We start from the raw sequence: 16,379 nt of genomic DNA, 5'->3' as shown, positions 1-16,379 counted from the left end.
TATTGAATACTGAATGATTCTGGAAATTAGCTCTTGCTCTCAACTTGGTAACATTCCCAGTGAATTAAACTTGAAATTACAAGGCAAAGCAGTATTTATATGAGAACCTTTACTGTGGTAAAGTCAATCCCACAATACCTAATGTTGTTTAAATCACAAATAATGTCAACCTGTTTTATATACTTCCCTTGCTGTCAAAAATTAAGACAAGAAACAACATCTTGATTCTTACACAAATTTGCAGTAGTTATATTTTCAGAGATCAAAGTACAGTTTTAGTAGTGTTTTTTGGACTTTGATGAAAGTGCAAAATATATTTCCGTAGTCCAAAATCCATTTACCTGTGTATTTGAGGAATCCTACTTTATCTTCAATTGGAAGTAATTACTCTGTAATATAATGACATAGTACAAGGTAGATATCGAGAGAAGAATTTGAAAATTCTGTACATGTCTTCTATGTGAAGAACTTCTGTGTGAAGAACAATTAAGATCATATAGATTTGGTATTTGGCAGTGCCTATCTTTGTGAAAAGATGAAATACATGAAATTTCATACAGATCAGCATTAGCAGATGAACATTTGCAACTGATTTTGCTAGATAACATGAACTTTGAACCTCAACTAAGCAAAATTTATCCCTCCTCAAAAAAAAAATTCTATTCTTCTCATTAGTAGACTTGTATTACAAGAAATTGTACTAAATAATTCCAATTTCATGAATAAAGATATTGTCAATTTTGTCTTCTCTCATTATATAAGGACCTACATAATGTCCTCAATTTTGCCTCTTTGCCTGAAAAGTCTACAATGTGTAGTATGTGGTCCTTTACAGAAAAAAAAAAATGCCACCAAAAAAAAAATTGCCAACCACTCCTCAAGAGAGGAAAAACACTATGTACATAACTAGGTATGTAAAATATGTATACATATATGTGTCTATATAGATATACATAATATATTATTGTTATTGGGGAAGGCACTTTTATTAAGGAGATTTGTTCTGTTAAGTTTGGATTCAGTCAAAGGGCTGCACTTGAGGACCTAGAGGGCCACATGCGGCCTCGAGGCCACAGGTTCGCCATCCCTGCACTAGAGGGAATCAGGAAAAAGCTTCATGTTGAAGCTGGTATTTCATCTGAGCCTCAAAAGAAGCCAGGGATTCCAAGGGATAGAAGTGAATAGAGAATATCCAGGTATGGGGGACAGCCAATGTCCAGGCCCAGCAATACAAGATGGATTGTTGTGAAACAATAAGAAGGCAACTTTGGCTACATTGTAGTGTTGATGAAGAGAAGTCATTTATAGTAAAACTGGAAAAGTGACGTGCAGCTAGCTTGTAAAGGGTTTAAAATGCCAACAGAGGAACTTACATTCAATCCTGGAGATAATTGAGAGACACTGGAGTTTATTAATGAGAGGAATGAGACAGGTAGACCTGTGCTTTAGGAAAATCACTTTATCTTCTCTGTGGAGGTTGGATTGTTGTATAGCAGAGGAGAGGAAATTTTCCAAGTAGACTTTGAAGAAACTTTAACAGGGGAAATTAAATTTTGAAAATCTGTTTCAGTACATTTATTTAAGATTAATTCAAAGGCATGAGAGACTGGAGCATAGCAGCATGATGAAAGACCTGGGTTCAAATTCTGTCTGCCATTTACTATTCATGTGACTGCAGGCAAGTCACTAGACTTCTCTACTCCTGTTTCCTCATTTATAAAATGAGTGGAGTATGCTAGTGATAACTCTACTGCTAAATAACCATGTGACCTTGGGCAGTTCACCTAAACTTCCTTGACCCAAGTTTTCTCATCTAAAAATGAGGTAGATACTAGATTAGGTTACTAAGATTCTTTCCAGCTCTGATTCTGTTAAATGTGTGCACTTATTCAAGTATATATAACAAAAAGGAACTAATAACCTTAGAGGAACATTAACTTCTTTACTTCCTCATCTCAATATTTGTCTGCTAATAGTATTGCATGATTCTATGTCAGGATCACATTTCTTGATTTGCTTTCTATTACCTGTTTCAAGGAAGTGAATCAACATGAGATAGAAAAGTTTGTGGGAGAAATGAAGAGACAATAGGATGAAAAAAGAGTAAATAAGGAGGGGGAGGAGGATAAAAGTCTGTTGGAGCGTAATGTTTGGATACCAGCTCCAACAGTAGGTTATTATTCTTTTGTAGTTTTAATAAGCATGCTGATTTTTTTCTTCAATAGAAATCTACTGTTATGTTTTGTGAAGAAGTTTATTCTTCCATTTCTTCACTTTTTAAGTTTTTCATTGATTTTATGCTTATTAAACCAGGATAAAGGGAAATTTATGAAGAAAACAATGGTAGGTAGCTTTTTCTGAGATATTTTTGAAGAAATATACATACATACACACACATATATATTTAGCAAAAAAGTTTACTATATTTAGCAAACTTTCTAACTTCTTAAACTTCCTTTAAGTCTTAACTGAAGTATTACCTCCTATAAGAGAATTTTCCTGTTACCCTCTTTGCTGCTTCAGTGCCCTTAAAATTTTTTTGCATTGACATATTTCTGTATATTTTATCTCTCTTCTCTTCCCCCCAGTAATATGTAAACTTCTTAAGGGTAGTAACTTTTTCATTTTGTGTTTGTATCTCCAGCATATATAATAGGACCTTGCACATAGTAGACAGTTAATAATAATGTCCTATACGTCTCAGAGACTTTACAGAGATGAAAAAGTAGTCAATAGTGACTGACAATATTACCGTCTATACTTTTTACTGACAGTTACTGATAATACTATTAGTTTTTCTTCACACTTCTCATCATCTCTTCAATTTATTGACAATCTGTTCCTAAATGCTTTCAAAATTGTGTTGCCTCTGGAACATCTTTTTGTGTATACTTTTATTAGTTTCCACTACTTTTACTAACATAATTTTCTTAGTCCCATTTCCACTTCTTTATACAGCACATTAGGGACAAATGTTAGCATCCAAATGAGGTAACTTCATTGTCACAATGAAAATAGTTATAGAAACAAAGAGATTTTTCCATTTTCATCCATTTGTTGTTCTCTCAGTTTCATCTGTAAATAGTTTTGGGATATGCTGGCTTAGTTGACTAGAATACCAAGTTTTCTGCATATTTTTCATATACATTTATCTTTGTTATTTTGGGTGGCAATACTACTTATAATTGTCCACCATCTTTCTCCATTTTGCAAATAAGTTTATTTTGTAAACTAGAAGTGTCGTTTTGGATGCTAGGTCTTCCTGATTATGAAAGACATAGGATGTTTTGCTGTTGAGGCAGTTTCTGGGACTTCTTGACTTCCTGTTGTGACAGTTGCTTTACCGATAGGAAGGCTATAGGTAGGCATCTTTTCTTCATTATCTTGCCATTTGAGGCATCAGTAATGTGTTTGAATAGGTAAATTTGGATCTGTTGTAATTTCACACAGAATAAATTTCCCATTTTTATTTGTTTGGTATTAATTTTGACGTTTGCTGTAACTCAGGCCTGTACAACCTGAAGCCTGCAGGGGCACACCAAAGGATTTCAGGCAGCCTGCAAAAAATGTAGAGGATAGCATCATTTGTATATAGAGGAAATCTTTTGGTGGGCTACAGGTTGTGAAGGCCTGCTGTAAATTGTCGATAGTCTAACCACATACAAACATGTGCCCCCATATGATGTACCATCATATAAGTAATCAGTTACCTGCCAGTTTTACTTTTTTGGGTGAGATATTTTTTGAAACATTTGAAAACTTATTATGAGGCTCATTCTTGTACCATTCTATTAAAAATTGTTTAAAAACCATAAAATCTCTAGAGCCACAACTATCTATTATCACCTATCAGGGTTCTAAAGATGTAATGAGCTCAGTCATGATTGTGCAACTAAGATAATTCCTTATTTACTACCATTACCACTGACTAGCAAATTCCAGCAAATGTGAAACTTTATTTTCCTTTTTCCATATTTATCATAATAAGGGCATTATCTTCTCTATTAGATTGCAAACTCTTTTGGAGGAAGGACCACATCTTATTTGTTTGTTATCCCTATAACATCTAGTAAAATGTACTGCATGTAGTAAGTACTTAGTAAACATTGAATAAATGAATTGGTTCTTCTGGACAGAAGTCTAAATCACCTAGAAACAAAGTTTTCCTTTGATATGAGATTTAATTTATTCAACTTCAACTTCTTATGTGCAAGATTTCCATAGTACACAGAAACTAGAAAATCGATTCTCTAGTTTTCTGTTTTAAACTGTAAGCAAAGGTAACTTAACTTTTTAAAATTTTATTTTCAACAAGAGCATAGTCACTAGTAACCCTAGAGCAGTTTTGTTAGAAAACATAGAAGCCAGACTTCAAGGTATTAAGAAATTAATGGATGAACAGAAAGTAGATATTCAGTGACTGGTAAAATTTAGTTAATGTGTCAGGAAGATAGAAGGCATGATAAAAAGATCAGAGACAATTATATATGGACTCTTTGGGAATAGAGAGTAGACTAATCTGGCTGGTACAAATGATTTTTGACCAGGGAAAGGAGATAAAATTGGAAAGTTGGGGCTAAATTGCAGGTGGCTTTCAATTCCATACAAAGGATTTTGGTCTTCATGTTGTAATAGGAAATCATTGAAAATGACAATGAAAACAATTAAAACTTAATTTACTGTGGTATATGGTTTAAATTCTTTTTTTTTTTAAAAAAGAATTAGTTATGCATGGCCATAATAATTTAAACACAGTTGAAACAGTACTGGAATTAGTTCAATAAAAGTACCCATTCTGTAATATGAGGCATTGATTATTTAATTCTTCCTTTAAGAGTGGGAAAAAAATATCATTCTAAGATATTCGAGGCTTTCTGGTTATTACTATTCAACTTTTTCTTTTCCCCAAGAGTACAAGTAAAATATTTGAATTAATGTTTGAATTAGGTGCATTTCAAAAAGGAATATGTTTTCATGATAGTTTATTCAGGAAAACTCTTTTGGAAGGATTAGTCACTTACACTGAAAACTTTTTTTGTTTTGTTTTGATTTGCTTTTTTAGAAATTCTAAAACATGGGCACACAAATGAGCCATGTTTTATGAAGTTTTAAGGAAATTTCCAAAATTTATCAGTAGATCAGCTTTTGTACAAGCATTCTATACATGCTTTGGTAATACATGACAATTGAGTCAGAAATTATACTAAAAAGTTTTAGATATAAAGTGCTACTACTTGGCAACATTTGAGAACTTGAGATGGTGCCAGAGTTTTCACTGGGCCAAAATTTAGTTTTATTATTTCTGAAAACCTACTTTCTCAGAAATCCTGCTCCCATGGCAAAGTTGGCAGAACACTAAGTTTATTTCTGTGGAAGTTCCTTATTATTCATGATAATCTATGTCTTCTGTTAGTAAATATCTGTTTTATTGGTCTTTTCTTGTACTTAAAATTCCTGTATTGAAATATTGTGTGTTAATTACTGTTTTGATTTAGTTCGTTGGTTTTAAAGTCAATAAGGTCAAATAATACAAATTATTTGGATTATTTAATCCCCACACATCTCAAACCCTTTGTCAGTTTGGGTTATTATTATTGCTCTCTTCCAACAGTAAGAAAGATTAAATTTTCCATGACAAAAAATGCAGACATTTTTGGGTTAAGAGTGGTGAATATTTAGAAGGAACTATACTTCCTACTGGGAAATAGAATTTTTAAGGCTTCCCTGAATAATTAGGCAAATTAACAAATCACCCTTTTTGGTAACATAGATTCATTCTGATTAACTATGTGCATTTGTAATGAGGAAGGGTTTTTGTTTTTGTTTTGTTTCTAACTTTGGAGGTGAGGTACTAATTGGGGGTGAAGAGAAAGGAAAACTAGTAATGTTGTTCAGTCGTTTTTCAGTCATATCCAACTCTTGATGTAATGGTGATACCCAAAATAGAAAAAGGAAAGAAAGGAGTGTAATTGTAGCACTTTTTAAATCACAGAAGTGAGTCTTATACAGCAGAGCTAAAACATTTTCCTACTTTCCATAATAGAAACAGAGAATGCTAAATGAAGTAAATGACCCACCCAAAGTAACACAGTGGTGGAGCTAGAATTATCAATCAAATCTCCTGACTCCTCATCCAGTACACTTACATGCTGATACTTTTCAATACTTAGTCATCATTACATTTACGTTATTCTAGCATGAAGTTCTTTTTAAAGAATCTTTGAACTCACTAGACTCTAGGCTGCCCTCCTTGCTGTGTGCATTGAGATTTGGTTTCTATAGTCTGACTTTACTTTAGTTGAAAAGAAACTAGAAATTAAAGGCTCTAATGCTCAGCTCTACACCCTTTGATTTATGTGGCCTATAACTTCTCCTGAGGGTACTGAATTATTTTTAGCATGCTAACTTCATAATCTTGTGTAGAAAGCTGAAACCAAAGAGTGTGGGTATGCTTTAATCACTACTTTCGGAGAACATGAGTTGCTTATAAGTTAGCATTTTACATAATAATACTTTGCATTTATAGCATGTCTTATACATAGATATCACAGTGCTTTAATATTGATTCATTAATTCCAATGGAACCTCTGCAAGACAATATTATTATGCCTTCTTTAAAGCTGGAAAAACTGAGGTATACATTACTTGTTGCTAAAATGGACCCATATGGTAAGCAAATGGCATTAAGATAACAGAGTCTAGTAGTAGTTTTGCTACTCTTTACTTTCAGTAATTGAAAATCAAGTTCTTTGTTTAGCTGATCCTCACTATGGTAAAGTTAGGTGAAGTTTTTGCTAGATGAAGCTGCAGACAGCTCCTAACTTATGATAGAACTGTTTTCTGACTCAGAATACTTTTTCTCTTAGAAACAGTATACAGTAGTTAGGTTCCCAGGCCAGAGCACAGAAATCTATTTAACTTATATGTATATGAACAGTAGGATTAGTGATTAGTATGCTATATAATTATAATAGTTAAATATAGCCATATAATGTAGTTATATGATTATAATATAATTTATAATAGTGTTTCTGTAGGGAGCAGCATGGGGATGTATTCAAAATTCCATTGTGCAATGCCAGGAACAGTTTATTGTTCTATAGCCTGGCAGAGGGCTCTGGGACTCCTTGTCTCAGACACTTCACCTCTGCTCCCACCCTCACACACATACCTCTGCCAGGCAGTGAGAGCTTTCCTATTGCCAAGGAACTGATGGTAACTCAGCCCTAAGTCTTTCCACAAATGATCACCCATACCTGGAGTGTATTCCCTCCTGACTTCCACCCCTCAGAATCCCTAGCTTCCTTCAAGGTTCAGGTCAGGCACCACTTCTTCTGTGAGACTTTATCCCTCAATTATTTTTAAAAAGTATTTTGTTTTGGGGCACCTAGGTGGCACAGTGGATAGAGCACTGGACATGGAGTCAGGAGGACCTGAATTCAAATCCAGCCTCAGACACATAACACTCACTAGCTGTGTGACCCTGGGCAAGTCACTTAACCCCATTGCCTAGCCAAAAAAAAATATTTTGTTTTAATCATTCAAGATCTGCCTACTTACCCTCCTATTCAAACTCCTATCTGCAATCAAGAACAACAACAACAAAAAAATCACAAGCATGCATAATCAATCAAAACAAATTTCCACATTGTCCATGCCCCCCCAAAAATTGTCTATATTGCGTTGAATCCTTCAACTCTCTCTCATAAGAGGTGAGTAGCATGTTTTATCATTAGTTCACTGAAATTCTGATTGATCATTATGCTGATAAGAATTCAGCACAACAGTATTCCATTATATTTATATACTATATCTTATTTATCCATTCCTTAATTTGTGGGTACCCTCTCAGATTCCCATTCTTTGCCACCTCAAAAAAAGCTATATATATATTTTAATCCTTAGAGTTTGTTTTCCTTAAAACTAATTCCTCCATTAGTCTAACCTTCCTCCAATTCCCCTATCTTCTTGTCCCCTTTCTCTCCTATTTCTCTTTGAGTGAAATGTATTTCTCTACCCAACTCTATGTGTATAGTCTTCCTCCTAGTTCATATGAGAGTGAGGCTCAAGTATGAACTCCTCTCTCCACCCCTTCTTCCTTGTTTATATACTTTTATATTTGTGTACCCTGGTTATGTGAAATAATTTTCCCTAACTTTCCTTCTCTACCCACCCCCTTATATGTCCTTTTCCCCTTCTCTTTCCATTCCTTTCTTAAGATCATCAAGACATGACAGAACCATTCCCCAGCCTTATCTAGTTAGATTCCCTCTATGAACCCTGATGATGATAAGACTCACAAGAGACAGATGTATCATCTCCCTATATTAGAATGTAAGCAGTTTATCCTTGTTCAGTCAGTTATCATTGTTCATTCACATTTATCACTTAAAAGTTTCTCCAGAGCTTTGGTTTTATCAGGAATGTCTGGATGTCTTCAATTTCAGTAAAAGTCCTCCTTTCCCCAGGCTTCTTTACCTGAGACATCATTTCCTTGAGCAAGTTCCTTTCTCATTTTGCTCTGAATCTGTGACCTGGAACTGACTAATGAGTGACAAAATTGCCATTTGGTACCTGTCCCTGTAAGGTGCCCCAGTGTGGTCTCAGACTTCTTCTTGTCTTGTCTATAGCCTCTTTCAGGGTAGTTCAGTGATCCTGATCCTCAATAGCCAAAGGCTTCTCTATCTCCCTCTGCCAAGCTGAGCTGGACAAATGTCTACTTGTGACTTTTTCTGTATTCCTCCATCAAAATTCAATCCATTGCGTTTTCTAGATCTGTTTAGAGAACTCTTTTGGAGAGGAACTCACCTGACTCTTCCTAATGTGCCATCTTGGCTCCAACTGTTAATTGTTAATGCTGTGGATTTCCTAAACTTAATTTGTATATGCTTTACAGTAATTTATCCATGTTCTTGCTGTATGTCCTTCCCTCTACTTCTTTCTTCTATCAGATAGAATGTATGCTTTCTAAGGGCAGAGATGGTTCTTCTTTTGTTCTTTGTAACCCTAGCAACCAAGACAGTGTCTTATATTAAGCAACCTCTTAATATGTTTTTATTAAATTGAATTTATCTAGCACTGGCTCTAAGAGGGTAGGGGTGAGAGAATGGCTCATGATAATAACATAACATTTATACAGTGTCCTAGGCATTATAAAGTACTCTCCCTTTTAGAGCACACAATTGATGTTCCAACAGCTCAGAAGGTGAGGTCTTTCTACAAAGTATGCCTCCAGTAGGACTTTCGGGTTCTAAGTGGCTTCCCAGTCACTCCTTTCCTTTTCTTTCTTAGGACTTGCTTCCCTTTCTTTGCCACTACCTGTTACTTCCAACCATGATTTCTTCCTAGGCTTTCTGCTAAAAAGAATGCAGTCTCAAAGCTTTTCTCCTCTATAGTATAGTCTTTCTGTCCCTGAAGCACCACACAGCCATTATGAAGGTTTTTAAAGAATTTTTATTGCCGATTACCACTAAGAAACAGAGCATACATGTTAACAAATGGGAAAGGTACAGTGTCAAGTCCTAAAAACTTCCTAATAAAAATTCCAGGTATTTATTCTTTGCAACATGACTGTGGCAGATCTGATCCCTACCTCTACACTCACATTCCATTCAGTAAATGCACAAAGATACAAAGATGGAAAATGGCAGGGGTGGGAAATATCACACATATACAAATAAGCCTGATTCAAGGTAGACTATACAAAGGACAACAAACTTTGGGAAATTGTTGTGGAAGAGGTCATATTTGAGCTAAGCCATGAAGAAGAGAATGATTTTAACAGATATGGTTGAAGAAAAAATACATTCCAGGCACACTGACAGACAGCACAAATGCAAAGAAGCAGAAAATGAAGTTTGAGATTGGAAAATAGCCTAGTTTGGGAAACATCTTGTGCGGTGTGGGTGTGAGAGAGAGAGAAAGAGAGAGACAGACAGACAGACGGACAGATGGAGAGAGACTGTAAATGGAAGGTAATCTCAGTTGGAAAGGCAACTGGAGGGAGGGGAATGGAGAAGTGCTATCTATACAAAAAGTGGATTTTGGAGGAAATGACTAAAGAGAGATGATTGGAATTGCACAGCTGGGAAGTGAAAGGAGGTCACAGTGGATGGAAGTTCGTCTTTGTTCTTGAAAGACCTATACAACCTCTCTGTACCACCTTTAAGCCTGAAGCTAATGGCGCTGAATTTCCTTCCCTTTAATAAGTAATTCTAGGTTCCTTTCTCTTTTTTCCTGCCCAACCCTACTATTTATTAGACTCTATGGTAAAAACCAACTCTCAAATGGTTAGTATTAGATATTTGGACTAGTCAGGCTATTCAGCATTTCGTAGGAAAATCTAGATTTCTTTCTTGTGTTATCCTCTAGATATTTTGTCAGTGGAGTTAGGCTAGGACTCTGGAGTAGACTGGGTAGGGCAGAAGGGAAGATGAGCAGATGGGATAGAGACTACTACCAGCAAGGAATCTTTATATTGGGAGAATGTTTCCTTAATATTTTACAGTTCCTTATTCTCTCCCCTTCCCTGGCCACTCACTGCTTAGCTTGCCACTATAGATACAACCCTAAACATAGGACTGGAATGAAGTGAGAAGGGCACTCTTTGGCAGATGTAGGGACTACAGCATCAAAAAGGAAAAAAGAAATGAGAGGAAGTTCAGCTAGTGTAATGGAAAGAATGCTGAAATAGGAAATGAGGACATCTGAGCTTGAGGCTTGGTTCTGCTCTTAAATAGAGATACAGTCTTAGCCAAGGTGAACTCTCTGAGCTTCAATCTCCTCATCTATAAAATGAGGTAATTAGACTAGATAGTCTCTAAAGTTCCTTCTAGCTCTCTAAAATTTTATTAGTTTATGAGAATGAAATCCCAAGGATACCAGTAGGAAGTAAGGAGGATACTCCTAGGTTGAATTTTCATATGTAAGGGATTTACAAGAAATAAGTCATGGGCTCCCTGCAGTGAAGACTGGCAATTATTCATGAACATTTATTAAGCATCTATGCAACTCATTTGACATTTGTTTGTTATTAACAGTATTACAATGTATCATATATTATTACTTTATTCTTATGTGTTATACCTAAATTACAAACTCATAATTATGCAGAATACTTTTTTCTTCCCACAATGTCTAATATGCTGTGGTACACAAGAGTATGTGCTGAATCAAAGTGCTAATCAATGAAAGCAGCTTTTTTTTAAATGAAAAATGTAATAGTTTGATATTTGAGACAGATTTGTGGGAATGGTGGTATTTTTATTTTATCTCATATCTTTATTTAATATCTTTCTTGTGTTTACTTTTAGGAATTTTATGAACATACTAAAACACTTTGGCAAGATGAAGGTGTGAAAGCCTGCTACGAGAGATCTAATGAATATCAGTTGATTGATTGTGCTCAGTAGTAAGTAATTTTTCCCTTGTGATAAATTTTTCTATGCTTTGTTTTCCAGCTGATTTCTAATAATAAAATAGGTACTTGTTTTTACCAAGACAAAGGTCTTCAGAACTTCTTTTTTTGTTAAAGTATTTGCATATAAGCACAGAGCAAAATTGTATAGTGACAACCACTTTGGAGTAAAGTACATTATTAATAATTAAGAGATTTAATTGAATGCCTTGAAATATTTAAGGGAAAAAAGTGGCCTTTGAGTCTCATTTAAAATATGCATTTATTTCTATTATAGTAAATGTCACTAACAAGACTAGTTTTTTTAAAAGCACATTTTCTCATAATTTTAATTGCCTTCTTTTTATCATGTTATGTGCTGTGAGTATAGTATTTCTGGTGTATGGTAATGTTTCAGGTTATCTGATTTCTGATAACTCTCACCTAGCTGTGTTAAAAACAAATCTGTAATTTTTATCTAATCAGACCTGATTCATTGATATTGATTTTTGTATAAAGAGACCTAGTTGATCATTTTTTTTTTTTGGCAAGGCAATCAGGGTTAAGTGACTTGTTCAGGGTCACACAGATAGTGAATATCATGTGTCTGAGGCCGGATTTGAACTCAGGTCCTCCTGACTCCAGGGCTGGTGCTCTATCCACTGCGCCATCTCTGGTGCTCTATCCACTGCACCATCTAACTGCCCGTAGTTGATCTTTCTAATGAAAGATTGTACTGTCATCCTCTATTTATAGTGGAATACTTATTTTTTTTAAGCAGGAAAATATTGATAGCTAAACATTCTACATTAGATGAGTTTTGAAGAGTCTATCAGAATAGCATCTTATTTTTAATTCTTGATCTGTTTGGAACCACAAATAAGAGAGAAATGTTTGTATTTTATTGGTTTTAGAACTAAACCTTTATTTGTTTGTATTTTATTGGTTTTAAACTATATTTCAAACCTTTATTTGTCCACCATCATATAGTTACTTAAGACAAATGAGAGGTTGATCTTTTCCTGAGCTTTGCCAACATCACTTGAACTAGTCGGTGGATTTTAGAACATGAATTGTATAAAACATTTCTATTTGAATGCAGTTCTTGAATGACAGTGTCATTTTATAGTTGAGTCTTTATTCAGTAATAATTCTTGTACCTATGTGAAAGCAGATATGTCATTTTAATTTGGAATAATAAAAAGAGAAGCTTATTTTATTAATGCTCTTTAGAAAATAGGATATTGATTTGGATACATGATTACCGCATACCAGGTTGGGTAGTCTACCAAAGTAAACTTGTTTATAGTCTTAAGTTTATGTGTATAGATTACCAGAATGAAGAATACTGACAGGAAATTAAAGGACATAGTCTACCTTTTTATTAATAAAGTAACTTTTTTCAGGGAATATATTTTTTAAGGAAGGTTGTTTGGGTATTTGCTAGAAAGCATCTTGTGTCAAAATAAAATGTATTTTTTAAAAGAAAATTACAGAGGGTTTTTGCAGGTGTTTTGTAATTGTTGTTTTGGAAAGAAAGAAAGAAAGAAAATGTTAGCAAAACATGTTTGATGAGTTTGTTGTATTTTTTAAAATGAATGTTACCATAAAGGCAACATTTGCAAAAATCATCAGAAAACAGGTTTTTGTTGTTGTTGTTTTTAAGGTCATTGATATGCGTAGGCTGATTCTAGTTTTTAGTTATTTTCTGGAGTTAAGCATGGGGGGGGGAGTTTAAGTAGTCAATCATCCATCTTTTAGAATGTGTTCTGTATAGTAAAGCACTGTCTATAAAGATATAAAGAAAAAACATAGTCTTGTCAATTCAGTTCTATTTTTTTGAACATCTATATGCTTAAAGGACTATGAGGCATACCAAAGAAAAGGGACATGGTCTCAGCATTATGAACAGTCTCCTAGTTTATAGTCCAGATAAAAAGATGAGGCCTAAATGATGAAAAAGTTAAGCAGTAGTACAAGACAGTTTATGATTATGTACCATAAAAAGGGAGTAGTACAGATAATAGGAGTTCTCAGAAGGGGAGAGAACTTAATATGATTTGGAGGTAGTGGGACTTTTCTTGAAGGATAAGAAATATTTATGTAGATGGAGAAGAGTAGATTGGCATTTCCTACAGGGAAGACAGCATAAACAAAGGAATAGAAATGGAAGTGACCCGTACAGTGAAACCAGCCTAATTGAAAATAAGTTGAGATGGGTAGGATGGGGCAAGATTATAGAGGGCTCTAAATCTATGATCCTGAGCTACTCTAAAGTAGTAGGGCTCTATAATGAAAACAACAAGTTAACTGTATATTTTATGAAAAGGAAAGTGGAATGATTAAATGATATTTTGTGAAAATTAATTTCACAATTAGAATTCAACTGGCCTGTACTAGGTTAATTTTAGAAATCTAGCCCTCCTTCTAATCATTGATCTATTCTTGCCTCAAGGAATTTAGCTGACCTTGGGGGCGGGGGAGGGTTGGTTGGTGCGTGCGTGTGAACACAAGGGAGTCAGGTCTAGTATCTTTACCCCACTAAGCCATCCTTCAAGGATGTCTGGTTTGCTCTCCAAAAAGGGCTGGTCTATTATCCTTTGACCTTGCACCCAGACTCCAATAATAAGCACTTCTTAGTCTAATAAGAGAAGAAGGGATCGTTGCTAGCCCCTATTACCAAACTTCCAAACAATCACATTGTTCCCTGTGCCTCAGCTTTGTAACCAGTTTTGTTCCCCTCAGTCTCATATCATCTACCCTATTATGTTCTTTGTTCTGTACTCCCCAAAACCTATGAAAGGGGAACTGTCCTTTTGCTCAGGGTCTTTGGCATAAATGGAGGCAAGCCATTAACCCATTTATTGACAAACAGCATGCCCCTGCTACTAAATGTTGTCTTGCTCAAAGAATTATCTCAGTTTGCCCTTTTGTTAAATTTCACTGGTGACACTTTGCTATTAAAAAAAAAGTACCTAACTTTCCTCAGTCATGCAATTCGAAGGAACAGCTCAGTGACAGCACTTACATACAGAAAGTAGCATCAGAAATTTCTACAAATAGAAGCCTAAAATTGTACATGATGAAATGAAGCTATTACCTTAGACAGATCTTCCTCTCTATGCCACTATATTCTTTTAAAATTTTTATTTATTGAAAGTAAATTGTTAGAACTGTGATCTAATAAGAGCTATGAATTAAATGATAATTAATGAATAAGTCATTACAAAATGGCAGATTTCATTGTCACTTGATAGAAATATTAAAACTAGGACATAGGCCATTTTTGAAAGGCTAAATTGAATTGCATTGTATAAATGAAACTGAATGTCCATTTTAAATGAAAAAGTAACATGTTAATTCCAGAAATATTTTTTCACAAAAAATACTCTAGGATTAGGAAAATCAAATAGAAAGGAGAGGAACTGGACCTATGCTTCCATTGGAATAGGAAACTCTGGTGAGAAAAATCCCTGGGACTAATGAAGGTCACAGGAGGCAGCTAGAGGGCTCAGTGGCTAGAGTACTGAGCCTAGAGTCAGGAAATCCTTAGTTCAAATCCAGCCTTAGCTAGTAAGTCTAGCTATTTAACCCTGGGCAAGTCACTTAACCTCTATTTGCCTTAATCCACCAGAGAAGGAAATGGCATGGGAGTCATGAAAAGTCTAACAAGACTGAATAATAACAATGTAGGTCATTGCCATCTCTGTACCTTCCAGTTGTAGAGAGTAGCCTAGAGCAGTAATGTCAAAGAACGAGAAATGGATTCCTACTGCACATGTTGACTTAGAAAACCACAAATTAACATTATCTATATTGGATTGTATTTTTATTTATTTTGTTAAACATTTCCCAATTGCAGTTTAATCAGGTTCTGGCTATACTCTGTAGTTTTGCTGGCTACGTGGAGGAGTTTGACACCTCTGGCACTGAGGTGTCTTGCCCAGGTTCACACAACCTATATGTGTAAGAGGCAAGACTTAAAACCAGGTTTTCCTGACTTTTAGACTGCTCTGCATCTGTCTCCCCATGTTGCCTCTCTACAACTTTGGTTTTTATTAGGAAAACTGAAAACAATAGCTGTTCTCAAACTTTGCCTTATTATGTCTTTCTAGTACAGACTTTCATCTTTGTTAAACCAAGTATGTGATAAATTCTGCCCTGCAGTTTGTACTAACAAGTACCGATTTTATTTGGTATTTTGTGTTTTCAAATTAAATTTTAAAATTAATTTAGGTTAAGTAAAAATTTGCAGACTTAATTTTTCATTTTGATGAAGGAATCCTGGGCAGGGGAAAGGGAAAGCACTTTCTACCAGAAGTTTGCTTTGTATTTCAGAAATCATATTAGCCTAAGAGAATTATATTCAATTTTCTTGTAAAGCAAGGATTTTGACCTATAAGCAAAATAAATATGTTTGTAATCACAAAGAGAATATTTTGGTTGCAATTCACTTTGTTATAAATGAGCTTAAAATGGTTAAGGCAGTATCAAATTTGTGATAACTTATGAGCTTGCTAGTTTGGGGGGATGTATTTTAAACTTAATGTTTAAGTATAAAGAAACCAGTTGAAGAAGGAAAAAAAAAAGGTTAATTGGTTAATATTTTTTAATTAATTGTTAGGTACGACAAATTGAGAGCTTTCATGGTAAGAAGACAGAATGGGAAAATTGTATGAAATGAATAAAAATTTTAGGTGAATTTACTGACATTTCACTTGACCCAAATATATTTTAAGATAGTAGACATTATTATCAAACTGATGACATGCCAGCAGAATGTTAGTTCCTTGAGAACAGGAACTGTTTCCTTTTTAGTTTTGTGTTTTTCATTCCAGTACCTATCACAGAGCCAACCAGCACTTAATAAAATGCTTGTTAGGTTGAATTAAACTGAATTCTAAAAAAAGAAAATTTCCCCAGGATAAATGGCATTTGCAGTTTCTTTAGTTTATATTTAACGTGACTTCGAGATTTTTTTTTT

At 34.6% G+C, this 16,379-nt stretch overlaps 1 protein-coding gene across 1 annotated transcript in view; it reads left to right on the top strand.

Moving 5' to 3' along the window:
• The window catches only part of GNAS (GNAS complex locus), a 166,113-nt gene that overhangs the window by 102,708 nt on the left and 47,026 nt on the right, over positions 1-16,379 (top strand). The window contains exon 6 of the mRNA XM_027850574.1: positions 11,313-11,410. Coding sequence (XP_027706375.1) covers positions 11,313-11,410 — 98 coding nt within the window. The remainder of the gene's footprint in view (positions 1-11,312; positions 11,411-16,379) is intronic.

The sequence above is a fragment of the Vombatus ursinus genome, unplaced genomic scaffold (assembly GCF_900497805.2).
Source record: "Vombatus ursinus unplaced genomic scaffold, bare-nosed wombat genome assembly UNPS02000580.1, whole genome shotgun sequence".
NCBI lineage: Eukaryota > Metazoa > Chordata > Mammalia > Diprotodontia > Vombatidae > Vombatus > Vombatus ursinus.
Note: the sequence above shows the minus strand (reverse complement) of the source record. Positions and strands in the feature narration are given on the sequence as shown.